Source organism: Lepidochelys kempii, chromosome 3, assembly GCF_965140285.1.
Source record: "Lepidochelys kempii isolate rLepKem1 chromosome 3, rLepKem1.hap1, whole genome shotgun sequence".
Classification (NCBI taxonomy): domain Eukaryota; kingdom Metazoa; phylum Chordata; order Testudines; family Cheloniidae; genus Lepidochelys; species Lepidochelys kempii.
This window is the reverse complement of record NC_136382.1, coordinates 106,382,202-106,398,101: the sequence shown is the minus strand read 5'-3', so window position 1 is coordinate 106,398,101 and position 15,900 is coordinate 106,382,202. Positions and strand designations below refer to the sequence as shown.

General features: G+C 45.3%; 2 protein-coding genes and 1 long non-coding RNA gene across 5 annotated transcripts in view; 1 reads left to right on the top strand and 2 right to left on the bottom strand.

Annotated features, from left to right (window-relative positions):
* TNFAIP3 (TNF alpha induced protein 3) overlaps window positions 1–15,900 on the bottom strand; it is a 111,844-nt gene that overhangs the window by 56,665 nt on the left and 39,279 nt on the right. The window lies entirely within an intron of this gene.
* LOC140909059 (uncharacterized) lies at window positions 1,052–14,896 on the top strand. Of its 2 annotated transcripts, none has more exons than XR_012158063.1 (4): window positions 1,052–1,393; window positions 8,653–8,794; window positions 10,848–11,044; window positions 13,706–14,896. It is a non-coding gene; the product is annotated as an uncharacterized LOC140909059 (long non-coding RNA). The 2 variants fall into 2 exon arrangements; XR_012158062.1 differs by having other exon boundaries at window positions 1,052–1,576.
* LOC140909056 (uncharacterized) lies at window positions 3,336–10,337 on the bottom strand. Of its 2 annotated transcripts, XM_073337445.2 has the most exons (3): window positions 9,498–10,337; window positions 8,632–8,771; window positions 3,336–5,023 (listed from the first exon to the last, which is right to left on the bottom strand). In XM_073337445.2, exon 3 carries the CDS (start codon window positions 4,840–4,842, stop codon window positions 3,748–3,750), a length of 1,095 nt encoding a protein of 364 aa, XP_073193546.1. In that variant the 5' UTR covers window positions 4,843–5,023; window positions 8,632–8,771; window positions 9,498–10,337; the 3' UTR covers window positions 3,336–3,747. The 2 variants fall into 2 exon arrangements, with proteins under 2 accessions (XP_073193546.1, XP_073193544.1); XM_073337443.2 differs by having other exon boundaries at window positions 8,632–10,337.

Here is a 15,900-nt window from a genome sequence, read left to right as displayed (position 1 = left end):
TAGAAAAACATCTAAATGAATTGACATACCCCTGGAAGACCTCTGTGTACCCCCAGGGGTATGCGTACCCCTGATTGAGAACCACTGATCTAGCCCAGTACAATGGCCAGAGCCAGATGCTTCAGAGAGAATGAACAGAACAGGGCAATACTTGAGTGATCCAGCTCCTTTCATGCAGTCCCAACTTCTGGCAGTCGAGGTTTAGGGACACTCAGAGCATGGAATTGCATCCCCGAGCACCTTGGCTAATAGCCACCGGTTGACCTATCATCCGTGAATTTACCTAATCCTTTTCTGAACACAGTTAAAGTTTTGGCCTTCACAACCTCCCCTAGCAAGGAGTTCCATGGGTTGACTATGTGTTTGTGAAGAAATACTTCCTTATGTTTGTTTTGAATCTGCTGCCTATTAATTTCATTGCGTGATCCCTGGTTCTTGTTTTATGTGAAGGGGTAAATAACACTTCCGTATTCACTTTCTTCACTTTCTCATAATTTTATAGACTTCTATCATATCCCTCCTTAGTTGTCTCTTTCCTAAGCAGAAAAATCCCAGTCTTTTTAGTTTCTCCTAATCATTATGGAAGCTAATCATACCCCTAATACCCCTAATAATTTCTGTAGCTCTTCTCTGTACCTTTTCCAATTCTAATATATCTTTTTTGAGATGGTGAGACCAGAACTGTGCACAGTATTCAAAGTGTGAGTATATAATGGATTTATATTTGAAATTATATTTGGCATTATAATATTTTCTGTCTTATTATCTAACCATTTTCTAATGTTTCCTAACATTCTGTTCGCTTTTTTGACTACTGCTGCATATTGAGCAGATGTTTGCAGAGAACCATCAACAATGTCTCCAAGATCACTTTTTGAGTGGTAATAGCTAATTTAGACCCCAACATTTTATATGTATAGGTGGAATGAGGTTTTTTTATGTGCATTACCTTGTACTTATCAATATTGAATTTCATCTGCCATTTTGTTGCCCAGTCACCCAGTTTTGTGACATCCCTTTGTAACTCTTTGCAGTAAGTTTTGGACTTAACTATCTTGAGTAATTCATTATAATCTGAAAACTTTGCAACCTTGTTATTCACCCTCTTTTTCAGATCATCTATGAATATGTTGAACAGCACTCATTCGAGTTCAGATCCTTGGGGGACCCTGCTATTTACCTCTCCATTGTGAAAACTTACCATTTATTTCTACCCTTTGTTTCCTGTCTTTTAACCAGTTGCTGATCCATGCAAGGACCTTCCTTCTAATTTCATGACTGCTTACTTTGCTTAAGAGTCTTTGATGTGGGTCCTTGTCCAAGAATGCTATATCAACTGGATCACCCTTGTCCACGTACTTGTTGACATTCTCTCAACAATTCTCATAGATTGGTGAAGTACAGTTTTCCTGATAATTCTGTTTATTATAGTTTCAGCCAATTTGCCTGGTCCTGAAGTTGGGCTTACCAGCCTGTAATTGTCGGGATCACCTCTGGAGCCTTTAAAAAACCAAATGCTGCCTGCCTCCCCTTTTCCAGAAAAACAGCATTACATAAGCTATTCACCAGTCATCAGGTACTAAGATTTAAGCAATAGGTTACACACCACAGTTAGTCCTCTGGCAACTTATAGACTAACAGACGTATTGGAGCATAAGCTTTCGTGGGTGAATACCCACTTCGTCGGATGCATGTAGTGGAAATTTCCAGAGGCAGGTATAAATATGCAAGCAAGAATCAGGCTAGGGATAATGAGGTTAGTTATATATTTATACCTGCTTCTGGAAATTTCCACTACATGCATCCGACGAAGTGTGTATTCACCCACGAAAGCTTATGCTCCAATACGTCTGTTAGTCTATAAGATGCCACAGGACTCTTTATCGCTTTTACAGATCCAGACTAACACGGCTACCCTTCTGATACTTGATACCACAGTTAGTAGTTCTGCAATCTCACATATGAGTTCCTTCAGAACTCTGGGGTGAATACCACCTGGTACTGGTGATTTTATTACTGTTTAATTTATCAGTTTGTTCCAAAATCTCCTCCATTGACAATCTGGACAATTCCTCAGATTTATCCCCTAAAAAGAATGGCTCAGATGTGTGGATTTCCCATATACCCTCTGCTGTGAAGATCAATGCAAAAAATTCCTTTAGCTTCTCCACAATGGCCTTCACTTCCTTGAGTGTTCCTTTACCACCTTGATTGTACAGTGGCCCCACTGATTGTTTGGCTGGCTTCCTGCTTCTGAAGTGCTTAAATATCAATTGCTGTTTATTTTTGTGTCTTTTGCTAGTTAGCCTTCAAATCCTCTTTTGGCCTGCCTAATTATATTTTTACACTTGACCTGCCAGAGTTTATGCCCCTTTCTATTTTCTGCTGTAGGAGCTGACTTTGAAATGTACACCAGTATCTCATGGGGGCTTCTTATTGAGGGTAATCATAATAGCCATTGAGTCCCATCAGTATATGTTAAATAAAAAGTTTCCACATGTTTTCATTAATTATGTTGATGGCATCTGTGTACCGGAGGAATGAGCACTGAAGAAAATTCAGTTAGTCATTGATTCAAAATTGTTCACCTAGAACTGACAGCATTTTAAGGTTAACTACTTCCCTTTGCTCCCCCACACATGATACCCCTGGTTGTTTCGTATTTTTAGCTGTAAGTGCTTCCCGTCATCAGTGCTGGGTTTTGTTCCCTCAAGAATCCTAGTATAAGTAAGGTTTTAAAATGAATAACAGTCACGAGATCTCGGTGAAAGTTAAACTGAGCAGTGTTAAACTAAGCTCCTGCCTATTTCTTCTGTTAGATTTAAATGAATAGTTGTGAAAGATGTCACATCACATGTGCCCGGAGCTGCTCTGCTTACCCAATCGACAGACAAAGTGATACTTCTCAGGGGATGGTATCTTTAATATAAGACTGCTATATAATAGATATTTTAACATACCAAAGGTAGGGATGGCTCCCTCCTGGAGAAAGGAAAGTGCAAGAATTAAGTATTAATAACTTCATAGTGGTGAAGCAGCACCAATTTGGTTACTAGATAATGGTGGAATGCTGTAGAGCCCTGTTTAAGGGACAAATGGAATCTACTATTTATCAGGTTTCAGAGTAGCAGCTGTGTTAGTCTGTATTCGCAAAAAGAAAAGGAGGACTTGTGGCACTTTGAGACTAACCAATTTATTTGAGCATAAGCTTTCATGAGCTACAGCTCACTTCATCGGATGCATTCAGTGGAAAATACAGTGAGGAGATTTATATACACACAGAACATGAAAAAATGGCTGTTATCATACACACTGTAAGGAGAGTGATCACTTAAGATGAGCTATTACCAGCAGGAGAGCGGGGGTGGAGGTGCGGAGAGAAAACCTTTTGTAGTGATAATCAAGGTGGGCCATTTCCAGCAGTTAACAAGAAAGTCTGAGGAACAGTTGCGGGGGGGGGGGGGGGGAATAAACATGGGGAAATAGTTTTACCTTGTGTAATGACTCAACCACTCCCAGTCTCTATTCAAGCCTAAGTTAATTGTATCCAGTTTGCAAATTAATTCCAATTCAGCAGTCTCTCGTTGGAGTCTGTTTTTGAAGTCTTTTTGTTGTAATATAGCGACTTTTAGGTCAGAGACCAGAGAGATTGAAGTGTTCTCCGACTGGTTTATGAATGTTATAATTCTTGACATCTGATTTGTGTCCATTTATTCTTTTACATAGAGACTGTCCAGTTTGACCAATTTACATGGCAGAGGGGCATTGCTGGCACATGATGGCATATATCACACTGGTAGATGTGCAGGTGAACGAGCCTCTGATAGTGTGGCTGATGTGATTAGGCCCTGTGATGGTGTCCCCTGAATAGATAAGTGGGCACAGTTGGCAACGGGCTTTGTTGCAAGGATAGGTTCCTGGGTTAGTGGTTCTGTTGTGTGGTATGTGGTTGTTGGTCAGTATTTGCTTCAGGCTGGGGGGCTGTCTGTAGGCAAGGACTGGCCTGTCTCCCAAGATTTGTGAGAGTGATGGGTCATCCTTCAGGATAGGTTGTAGATCCTTGATGATGCGTTGGAGAGGTTTTAGTTGGGGGCTGAAGGTGATGGCTAGTGGCGTTCTGTTATTTTCTTTGTTGGGCCTGTCCTGTAGTAGGTGACTTCTGGGTACTCTTCTGGCTCTGTCAATTTGTTTCTTCACTTCAGCAGGTGGGTATTGTAGTTGTAAGAATGTTTGATAGAGATCTTGTAGGTGTTTGTCTCTGTCTGAGGGGTTGGAGCAAATGCGGTTGTATTGTCGAACTTGGCTGTAGACGATGGATCGTGTGGTGTGGTCTGGGTGAAAGCTGGAGGCATGTAGGTAGGAATAGCGGTCAGTATGTTTCCGGTATAGGGTGGGGTTTATGCGACCATCGCTTATTAGCACCGTAGTGTCCAGGAAGTGGATCTCTTGTGTGGACTGGTCCAGGCTGAGGTTGATGTTGGGGTGGAAATTGTTGAAATCATGGTGGAATTCCTCAAGGGCTTCTTTTCCATGGGTCCAGATGATGAAGATGTCATCAGTGTAGCGCAAGTAGAGTAGGGGCATTAAGGGACGAGAGTTGAGGAAGCATTGTTCTAAGTCAGCCATAAAAATGTTGGCATACTGTGGGGCCATGTGGGTACCCATAGCAGTGCCACTGATTTGAAGGTATACATGGTCCCCAAATGTAAAATAGTTATGGGTAAGGACAAAGTCACAAAGTTCAGCCACCAGGTTTGCCGTGACATTATTGGGGATACTGTTCCTGACGGCTTGTAGTCCATCTGTGTGTGGAATGTTGGTGTAGAGGGCTTCTACATCCATAGTGGCCAGGATGGTGTTTTCAGGAAGATCACCGATGGATTGTAGTTTCCTCAGGAAGTCAGTGGTGTCTCGAAGATAGCTGGGAGTGCTGGTAGCGTAGGGCCTGAGGAGGGACTCTACATAGCCAGACAATCCTGCTGTCAGGGTGTCAATGCCTTCAAAAACAGACTCCAACGAGAAACTGCTGAATTTCAATTAATTTAGGTTTGAATAGAGACTGGGAGTGGATGGGTCATTACACAAAGTAAAACTATTTCCCCATGTTTATTCCCCGCGCCCCCCCCCCCGCCTCCCCCGTTCCTCAGATGTTCTTGTTAACTGCTGGAAATGGCCAACCTTGATTATCACTACAAAAGGTTTTCTTCCCCCTTCCTCCCCCCCACCCCCGCTCTTCTGCTGGTAATAGCTCATCTTAAGTGATCACTCTCCTTACAGTGTGTATGATACACCCATTTTTTCATGTTCTGTGTGTATATAAATCTCCTCCCTGGATTTTCCACTGAATGTATCCGATGAAGTGATCCATAGCTCACGAAAGCTTATGCTCAAATAAATTGGTTAGTCTCTAAGGTGCCACAAGTACTCCTTTTCTTTTTACTATTTATCAGCGTCTCTGTCCAACGGATGACACTAGAGCCCCTGGTGAGAGTAACACTTTAGAAGGATAGTGTCAGGTCAAATTTAGACCCAAATTTAAGTTTTGACAAAATTTAAGAACAAAGGAAGTACTTCCATTATATGTTTTTAAATTCAAAAAAGAAAAGGTACGTGCGTTTAAAGAAACAGACATTCCTCTGCCGTGCTGGCAACCCAAACATTGTAGCATTGAATTAGAGCCGTGTTTCTTAATCTTTTTGTGTTGGCAACTGCTTTTGGACTTAAAAAAAAATTGTGGACCCCCCCCACCTTAAGCTCAGGGCTTTGGGCTTCAGCAACCACCTGCAGCATGGGGCTCAGGGCATGGGGCTTCAGCCCTGCTCGGGGTGTGGGACTCCAGGCTACAACCCCGCTCGGGACTGAAACATCTAAATTAGCTTCGCAAGTCCCCTGTGCTGTGGGGCCCCAGGCTTCCTATTCCCAAACGTCAGCCCTGCTCATGACCTCTGAAACCGCTCCCATGAACCCTAGGTTAAGAAACTCTGGATTAGAGAATGAGAATCTGAAAGTGAAACTGGCTGGTGTCAAAAAGTTACACTGGCTGGGCTATTTTCCATTCTCTAAATTGAGAGCAACACAGTCCTTAAATAAATATCTGAATCCCTAATTGTTTTTGCTAAGACAAGCGGCTTCCTTGATTCATTTTTAGAAAGAAGTGCGAAGCAAGTCTTCTGCGAAGGTCTAAAGTGTTCAATATAGTTTAGGAATATACACAACGTTCATCAGAGTGATATCTGAATACCTTATTCAAAAGTATGATGCCAAAAAGAGGGCCCAAGAAAAAATACAGGAATTTGATACCCCCCCAAATATGATGATTTGGCATCCAGGGTGCCCACCTTTAACATAGGAAGAAGTAACTGAAAAAGTGCAGGGAAGGAAAAAGCATGGATCAGTGAGAGAACGCTAGCCTGTGAGGTCCAGGTTCAAATTACCTGTCTGCTACAGTTTTTCTGTGTGATGCTGGGCAAGTCATGTAGTGCTAGTTTCACAAAGGGGACTTCAGCATTGCAATTCATTGAGCCAGAGAGAAAAAAGCAAGAGATTGATGCTATAGGCTGCTGGTTAGCGCACACACCTGGAAAGTGGGAGAGTCAAGTTCAAGACCCTATTTATTTATACAGAGTGGAACAGCCTCAAAAGGAGAGATCTGTCCCAGAATACGCAATAGCCTGGAATTAGCGCACTCTCCTTAGAGCAGGGGTCGGCAAACTTTTTGGCCCAAGGGCCACATCGGGGTTGGGAAACCGTATGGAGGGCCGGGTAAGGAAGGCTGCGCCTCCCCAAATAGCCTGCCCCTGCTCCCTATCCGCCTCCCTCCCTCTTCCCCCCCGACTACCCCCTCAGAACTCCTGAGCCATTCAACCCCCCCCCCGCTTCTTGTCCCCTGACCACCCCCTCCTGGAACCCCCTGCCCCTAATTGTCCCCCAGCCCCTATACAACACCCCCTGCTCCCTATCCACAACCCCACCCCCTGACAATGCCCTGGAACTCCCATGCCTATCCAAACCCCCTTTCCCTGGACCGCCCCCCCCCCTACAGAACCTCTACCCCATCCAACCGCCCCCTGTCCCTTATCCAACCCCCCCCCCACCCCTTTACCAGCCGGAGCTAGCCGTGCTACCCGGCAGGAGCTCGCTGCCTAGAGGGTCCAGGGGCTAGCTTCCCCAGCTGAGAGCTCAAGGGCCGGGCATGATGGTCCGGCGGGCCAGATGGGGGGAGCATTGGCCTGCTAACCCTAGGGTTGTGAGTTCAATCCTTGAGGGGGCCATTTAGGGATCTGGGGCAAAAATTGAGGATTGGTCCTGGTTTGAGCAGGGGGTTGGACTAGATGACCTCCTGAGGTCCTTTCCAACCCTGACATTCTATGATTCTGTGTGGCCTGCAGGCTGTAGTTTGCCCACCTCTGACCTAGATGGAGCTACTATAAGGTAGGTGCATAACTGGTTGGAAAATTAATCCCAGAGAGTAATTATCAATGGTTCAGTCATGCTAGAAGGGCATAACTAGTGGGGTACCGCAGGGATTGGTTCTGGGTCCAGTTCTGTTCAATATCTTCATCAATTATTTAGATAATGGCATAGAGAGTACACTTATAAAGTTTGCGGATGATACCAAGCTGGGAGGGGTTGCAAGTCCTTTGGAGGATAGGATTAAAATTCAAAATGATCTGGACAAACTGGAGAAATGGTCTGAAGTAAATAGGATGAAATTCAATAAGGACAAATGCAAAGTACTCCACTTAGGAAGGAACAATCAGTTCACATCACATTGGAAACAATCAGTTCACAATCAACACATACAAAATGACTGCCTAGGAATTAGTACTGCAGAAAGGGAACAGGGGGGTCATAGTGGATCACAAGCTAAATATGAGTCAACAGTGTAATGCTGTTGCAAAAAAAGCAAACATCATTCTGGGATGTATTAGCAAGAATATTGTAAGCAAGACACAAGAAGTAATTCTTCTGCTCCACTCCGTGCTGATTAGGGCCTCAGCTGGAGTATTGTGTCCAGGTCTGGGTGCCACATTTCAGGAAAGATGTGGACAAATTGGAGAAAGTCCAGAGAAGAGCAATAAAAATGATTAAAGGTCTAGAAAACATGACCTATGAGGGAAGATTGAAAAAATTGGGTTTGTTTAGTCTGGAGAAGAGAAGACTGAAAAGGGACATGAGAACAGTTTTCAAGTACATAAAAGGTTGTTACAAGGAGGAGGGAGAAAAAATGTTTTTCTTAACCTCTGAGGATAGGACAAGAAGAAATGGGCTTAAATTGCAGCAAAGGTGGTTTAGGTTGGACATTAGGAAAAACTTCCTGTCAGAGTGGTTAAGCACTGGCAGAAATTGCCTAGGGAGGTGGTGGAATCTCCATCATTGGGGATTTTTAAGAGCAGGTTGGACAAACACCTGTCAGGGATGGTCTAGAAGATAATACTTAGTCCTGCCTTGAGTGCAAGGGACTAGATTAGATGACCTCTCAAGGTCCCTTACAGTTCTATGATTCTACGATTTTAAGCGATTATAAGGGATAGCAAATAGAACAAAGCGGATTACTGAGCAAATAAAAACATACACACAAACTAGGGTTAATACATTAAAGAAAATAGGCTACAGATAGTAATTTCTCACCCTTAATGTTGTTTTATGCAGGTTGCAGAGTTTCTTGAAGGTAAAGTGCACAGCTTGCAGGTTATATCTCCAGATATACCCTTCACAGGGGGCTGACCTTTCTCCTATTGCCTATTCCTAATGACCCAGCCAGGCTGATTCTGGGCAGATGGACAGTCCCAAGGTGAAAACACAGTTGTAATTATTACATAGTCAATATTTCTAACTTCAGATAAAGAAATGATACATGCATACAAACTGGATAATCACATCCAGTAAATCATAACCTTTCCAATGATACCTCACATGACCCATCTTGCATAAATATATCTTAGTTATGCCATATTCATATCATAAGAATATCTCTATGAAGAATATGGGGCGTAATGTCACAGTAGGAGATGTGGATAAAAGCCCCTGATTGAAGTCAGTAAGAGTGGGGATTCAAATCTGGGACTCTGACATCCCCAATGAGTGTGCTAAACATTGGACTATTGTGTAAATTGGCATCCATGAGGAGTCAGCTAACTTGCCCCAGATGTCTTTTGTGCAGGTTCAGGCCCCTGCCAGATCAGTCCCCACAGATGAGCTAGGCAGAGGAACGCCTAATTTGAGAATTCCAGTAGGACTTTGGCATGAACAAGGGTGTCCAGCAGCTGGACAATGTAAGCAGTTTTATGCATGCCTACAGGCAGAAATTTAGACACCTACAAGGATAGGCAGCAGCTGAGCAGTGGTTCTGTGCCTGTCAGTGGTGCCTAAGTGTTAGTCTTTGACACCCACAGAAGCAAATAGGTGCTATGTCCCTTTGTGAATCTAGCCCTTAGCCTCTGTGTTGCATCAGCAGAGTGAAGGTGAGTGAAGGTGAAACAAGTAGAACTGTTCACCTTTCTGGAGCAGCCACTCCTGCAGGAGGTGATTGCAAGTGCCTCAGACTGTCCTGTTCTGAATCAGGGAATCTGTAAAGTTCCCATAATTGCATGTAGCAGTCAGTGTACATAAGGCAATAACACAGGGGTCTATCCCTTCCCCTTCAGACTAGTCTCTAGTGAAAATCCTGTGTTGCTCCACATTTTTGTTTTGCTTTGGAGAGCAATCGTTCCCCAGAGCTCCTAAGACTCCTATGAGACTTGGGGCAGTGATAAGCTTCAAAGTGTACTCCTGGGGGAATTCTGCAACAAAAAATAAAAAATTCTGTGCACAGTATTTTAAAATTCTTTTTTTTTATTTGCCAAAATAACACTACATAATCATGCCAGTTTCAATTCTTTTGGTAATTTATTTCAAAATACCTGCCAGCAACTATGTCTGTGATAGTACAGACACACAAAAAATTCCCCCAGGAGTAGAGTTAAAGGAACCCCTATTTCTCTGACCCCTCCCGCTCAGAGCCCAGAAAGGGGGCCAGACATCCGCACCCCCTACCTCCCAGAGCCCAGCCACAGGGTGCCCCCCACCCAGACAGCCACACTCCCTACCCTTCCAGAGCCCAGCTGCAGAGCCCCCCCCACCCAGACACTCATATACACCCGCTCCCAACCAGAGCCCAGCTACAGGGCCCAACCCAGCCCAGACACCTGTACGCCTTATCCTCCAGAGCCCAGCCATGGGGATGCCCCAGCACTGAGTTGCGGGGCCTTCCCCAAGTGAGACACCCACACTCCCTAACCCTCAGAGCCCAGGCATAGGGCCTCCCCAGTGCCCAGCGGAGGGCCCCCCAACCCAGACATTCGCACCCTCTGCCCCCCCTCAAGCCCAGCTGCAGACCCCCCCAACACTCACCCACCCAGGACCCCAGGTGAGGGCCCCCCCCCCCAGCCCAGACACCCACACCCCCAGAGGCCAGGGATCCAGAGGGAGAAACAGCTTGATGCTGGGCCCTGGGTTTGTATGGAGTTTCCAGCACGCTGCCTCCTTCCTTCAGGGCATGCTGAGAAGCGCAACTGCTGGGAATCCTCAAGCTCCTCCCCTCTCTTCCCCCATCAGTATCTTCTATTTATGAGCTGGGCTCTGCCAGGTCGAGTGGCCCCTAGTGGCAGACAGCAGCTCTGCAGCCCATTTCTGTGGGAGAAAAAGGAAATTCTGCACACACAACATTAATTTTTTGCGCAAATAGTGCATTCGCAGTGGTGCAAAATTCTCCCAGGAATAAAAGTGCAGCTCTGTCTGCTTGTTCTCAGATAAAGTAAAATAACAGTTTTACTTTCCTGTGGTTGTCGTCCTTCTGCATGGCCAAGTCTGGGTAGAGCTCCAACAACTTCCACTGGGTCCGTTGCTGGGCGAGGTTGGTGTCTGCAAAATCCAGGGGACTGGAGGGCTTCAGATTCAACAGCTCACACTGCCAGTTGCTGCACTGCAGTGAATGCACAGCTCTGCCTCTGCCACCATGTTTGAACAGCGCACAGTAAAGCTGAGTACAGGTTAAATCAAACAGGTTGGTCTTTATCAAACCCGGTGCACTGCACTGTCCATGTGGCTATGTTGGCTCCCAGTGTAACTCCCCACCTTCCCTGATGTCCTGTCCCTCCAGGGAACACGGGCCCCCTGACTTTAGTTCCACTGAAGATGAGATACTCTGTGCCTCAGTACCCCATCTGTAAAATGGGGATAAGAGCACTTGCTTATCTCACAGGCGTGTTGTGAGGATACGACATTAAAGATTACGAGGCACTCAAATAGTATGCTGATAGAGGAGTGGATTAGTAGGGGGTGGATAGTGACTGCCAGAAAGGTAAGAATGCAAGCATGAGAGGAGGTGGCATACAGGCAGTAAAGCAAGGAGTAGCAGGGGTGGGGGGGGGTGATTCCTAGGGGAAAGGTCATCCATGGTGTGGGGAAGCTGGGAACTGGTCACCTCAGGAATGAGGGGAACTGTAGAGTAGGAGCTTCTGGCTCGGGAAGGAACAGAGTTTCAGACAAAGAACTAGGGAAGAAGTTCTGATGCCTATTCTCAGGTCAGCCCGGCTTCTGAACACTCACTGACCCACGCAGCATACAGGGGAAGTGGTGGGCAGTATTTGGATAGGCAGCTGACTGGCCTGGGGGTGGACAAATAATGCCCAACATATTAAAATAAAACACAAAACTGGCAGGGGGAAGGGAAAGGAGACATACGACTGCCACCCGTTTGAGGTTTTTCTGGGCCTATAATCGAAATTATTCTGAAGCCTATGAAAGTGCCCATGCTATAGCTGGCATAGAGATGACATTTTGAAGCAATGTGATAATGTTTTCATGTGGCTTGGAGAAAAAGAGACAGGGCTGAAAGGGGTGGAGGAGGGGAAAAGAGAGACAGGATATGACAGTAAGGTCTGAAATAGCACATCCTGAAACTGAGATAAAGGAAAATAAATCTATGAATAAGCATTTGAGGCTACACTGCTAAAAGGTGTCTGCAAGCAGATGTAAGTCGGGGAATGGTCCCGCTATTGTGGGGAACTTTTCTGGCTTATAAACTACCCAGGTGAAATGGGCTAGCAAAAGGATCTGAGTCCTCACTCCCACTTCCTTTACACAGAGGCCTGCCTGACTTCAAGGGCTCCCCTTCCACTCTCCTGGGTGGCAAAGTCCACGTAACCCCAACAAGGCTGGGCCCAGGATTTCTGGGTGGCTTGACCCCCAACCTTGTTATGGTCACTTAGGGCATGGGTTTGGGTGTCCCCACTCCGGGGTACTCTCTCTGCACTGGATGATTCCCTGACCCACTGATCATTACATACAGTTCAAAGCAAATACAATTTATTAAACAGCAATCAATTAAAAAAAATAAGGGAAAAATGGGAAAGGTTAAAGGAAAACACATCACCCCACTCTGTGGCACGGGGGCATCACAACCAGCGTCTCTGGAATGTAAGGGAAGTTCAGTCTGTTCCTCAGATGTCCCAGGCCTCCTGCCCAGGCCCTGGGTGTGCTGCAGGGATGCTGCGGATAGGACACTTGCTCTGGCGGTGGCCACACCCTCAGGCTTTAGGTGGCAGAACCCTTCTTCCCAGCGTTGTCTCCTCCCCGTCGGGGTTACGATCCCCTTCCAAGTCTGGCCTGCCAGGCCTCTTGGATGGGGGTGTCTCCCTGTGGTGGACCTCTGCCCAGCGTCCCCCTTGCTCTTCCCAGCTGCTCACCGCACCCGGCTCTGGACTGCTCCAGCTCCACCCTGCCTCAGCACTGCTGCTCTGCCTCCAGCTCCCTGGGCTGCTTCTCTGGCCCCTCTGGCTCTGGTTGCTGCAGCTCTCCTCCCAGGACAGGTCTGCTTTCTGGGCTGCTTTTGTGACTCTGCTCCTAGCACTGACCTGCTTCCTGGGCTGCTTCTCTGCCCCCTCTGGATCTGGCAGGGCTCTGCTCCCCAGCTCAGCTGCAGCCCCTGCTCTCTCCTGAGCTTGGCCCCACTCTGTCTGACCCAGGCAATACCAGGTCACAGGGAGGATGGGACCCACCTCTCTTGGCCTCCTGACTCCCTGATTAGCCTGCCTACCCGGTCAATCAGACTGATCTGGAGCACTGACCTATTCCCATTGCCCCTGTGGACTGTCAGTCTCAGGGTCCTGATTTTCCAACGACCCTTCCCCTTTCTTTTGGTACGGGGAGCTAGCCAACCAAAATACTCCCACTGAGTTTTAGTATGGGGACAATAGTCCCCTTACACGGGGAAGATCAAATGCTTGAAGGACAGAAAGTAGTTCCTCTCTGCATGAGAGAAGAGTAAAGAGACGGACTACACTAATTAAGAAATATTTTCCATCCTTCTCATTTAGGATTTATTGACATTTTTGGAATGCCTGATCATTTTAATTCAAAAGATGGCTGGATTATATTTTACATACTCATCTCTACTAAGATGGAAATGCTGTAATATGTAGGGAAGATTTTAACTACAGGAAATTTGTAGAAACTACTTTATTTAGCAAAATAGCCACATGACTTGCCAGAAGCAGCTGTTTGATAACTATCCACCTGTGATTTGTGCAAAGGCCTTGTGCCTGGCAAAAGGTCTCCATCCATTTCTTTGTTGGCAGGGTATCTACATAATTAATATCCAAAGGGAACACTGAAAGTTTATGTTGTCACACAGACACTAATATTTGTCTTTTGTTTCACACAGGTGACAACTACAGGAGAGGGTGCCCTTCAGAAGTTGACCAAATAGGCATTTGGGTACTTTTACGTTGGATATAGATCTGGCTACAGTCCCAACAACAAATAAAAGACAAAAAAAAAACATCAACAAACAACAGAAATGAATTTCTTAAGGAAGTAGAGGATTCTTTTTTGAGGTCAGAAGTATTCCTGGGTTCAAAAAAGAATTAAATAAGTTCATGGAGGATACGTCCATCAATGCATATTAGCCAAGATGGCTAGGGATGCAACCCCATGCTTTGGAGGTCCCTTAACATCTGACTGCCAGAAGCTGGGACTCGATGACAGGGACTGGATCACTCGATAATAGCCCTGTTCTGTTAATTCTGTCTGAAGCATCTGTCACTGGCCACTGTCAGACAACAGGATACTGGGTTAGATGGACCATTGGTTTGACCCAGTACAGTCATTCTTGTGTTCTTTTGTTAACCAGCAGGGGGAAACAAAGAGGAGAGTCAGCACTATGGCCCTGAATCATAGTCCATTGAAATTTAGTGACTTTGGTGAGTTTTGGATCAGGCCCCATATTGATCAGCCATCTCTTGTGAGCCACAAGCAGGTGCTCCATGGACCATAGGTTGGGACCACTGTCCTACAGTATTCTTACATTAGTTATAGTCCTTTAGTCAAAAATGCTGAGGAAAAGTGGCTTGGTCTGTTGGAAGGACTCTCCTCTCTCATATTATCTGATGGAAACAACATTCCTGTAGCAATAACAGTCCCACTTATATGACTCCATCAGCATTTATCTCAGTAAGTACATGTTTAGGAGTGGGTAGTTCTGCTTTGAATTGTGTCTCCATGGAATCTCTAAGATGCATACATTATTATTTCCTTTAACACTGGTGTCTTCCCGCAAAGTTTTGATTGATTGGCTGGCAAACCCATAGCATATAGATGAGTATTGTATTAACTGCCCTATGCATATGGATTTATTTGATTTTTGAAATATTCTCTTATGCCACTTTGCTTGCTGCTAGTAAAGTTATAACATAGCACAACAGTTGAAAATAGGCTAGGATGGAATGGAAAATCAAGTCCACAGCATTTTCTAAGTTTACATATCCTGTTCAGGTTTCAGAGTGGTAGCTGTATTAGACTGTATCAGCAAAAACAACAAGCAGTACTTGTGGCACCTTAGAGACTGACAAATTTATTTGGGCATAAACTTTCGTGGGCTAAAACCCACTTCATCAGATGTATGGAGTGGAAAATACAGTAGGCAGGTATATATACACAGTACATGAAAAGATGTACCCCCACCACTAGCCGTCACCTTCAGCCCCCAACTAAAACCTCTCCAACGCATCATCAAGGATCTACAGCCTATCCTGAAAGATGCCATCACTCTCACAGACCTTGGGAGACAGGTCAGTCCTCACTTACAGACAGCCCCCAAACCTGAACCAAATACTCACCAGTAACTACACACCAGACAACAAAAACACTGACCCAGGAACCTATCCCTGCAACAAACCCCGTTGCCAACTCTGTCCATATATCTATTCAAGGGACACCATCATAAGATCTAACCACATCAGCCACACCATCAGGGGCTCATTCACCTGCACATCTACGAATGTGATATATGCCATCACATGCCAGCAATGCCCCTCTGCCATGTACATTGGCCAAACCGGACAGTCTCTACACAAAAGAATAAATGGACACAAATCAGATGTCAAGAATTATAACATTCAAAAACCAGTCGGAGAACACTTCAGTCTCCCTGGATACTCAGTAACAGACTTAAAAGTGGCAATTCTTCATCAAAAATACTTCAAAAACAGACTCCAGTGAGAAACTGCAGAACTGGAATGAATTTGCAAACTGGACAGCATCAAATTAAGCCTGAATAAAGACTGGGAGTGGATGGGTCACTACAAAAACTAATTTCCCCATACTAATTTTCCCCTACTGTTACTCACATCTTCTTGTCAACTATTTGAAATGGGCCACCCTGATTACATTGGCTTCATTACGACGACAAAAGTGATTTTCCTCCCTTGGTATTCTACTGTTGAGAATAGCCCACTTCCACTTTAATTGAGTTATCTCATTAGCACTGACCCCCCACTTGGTAAGGCAACTCCCATCTTTTCATGTACTGTGTATGTATACCTGCCTACTGTATTTTCCACTCCATGCATCTGATGAAGT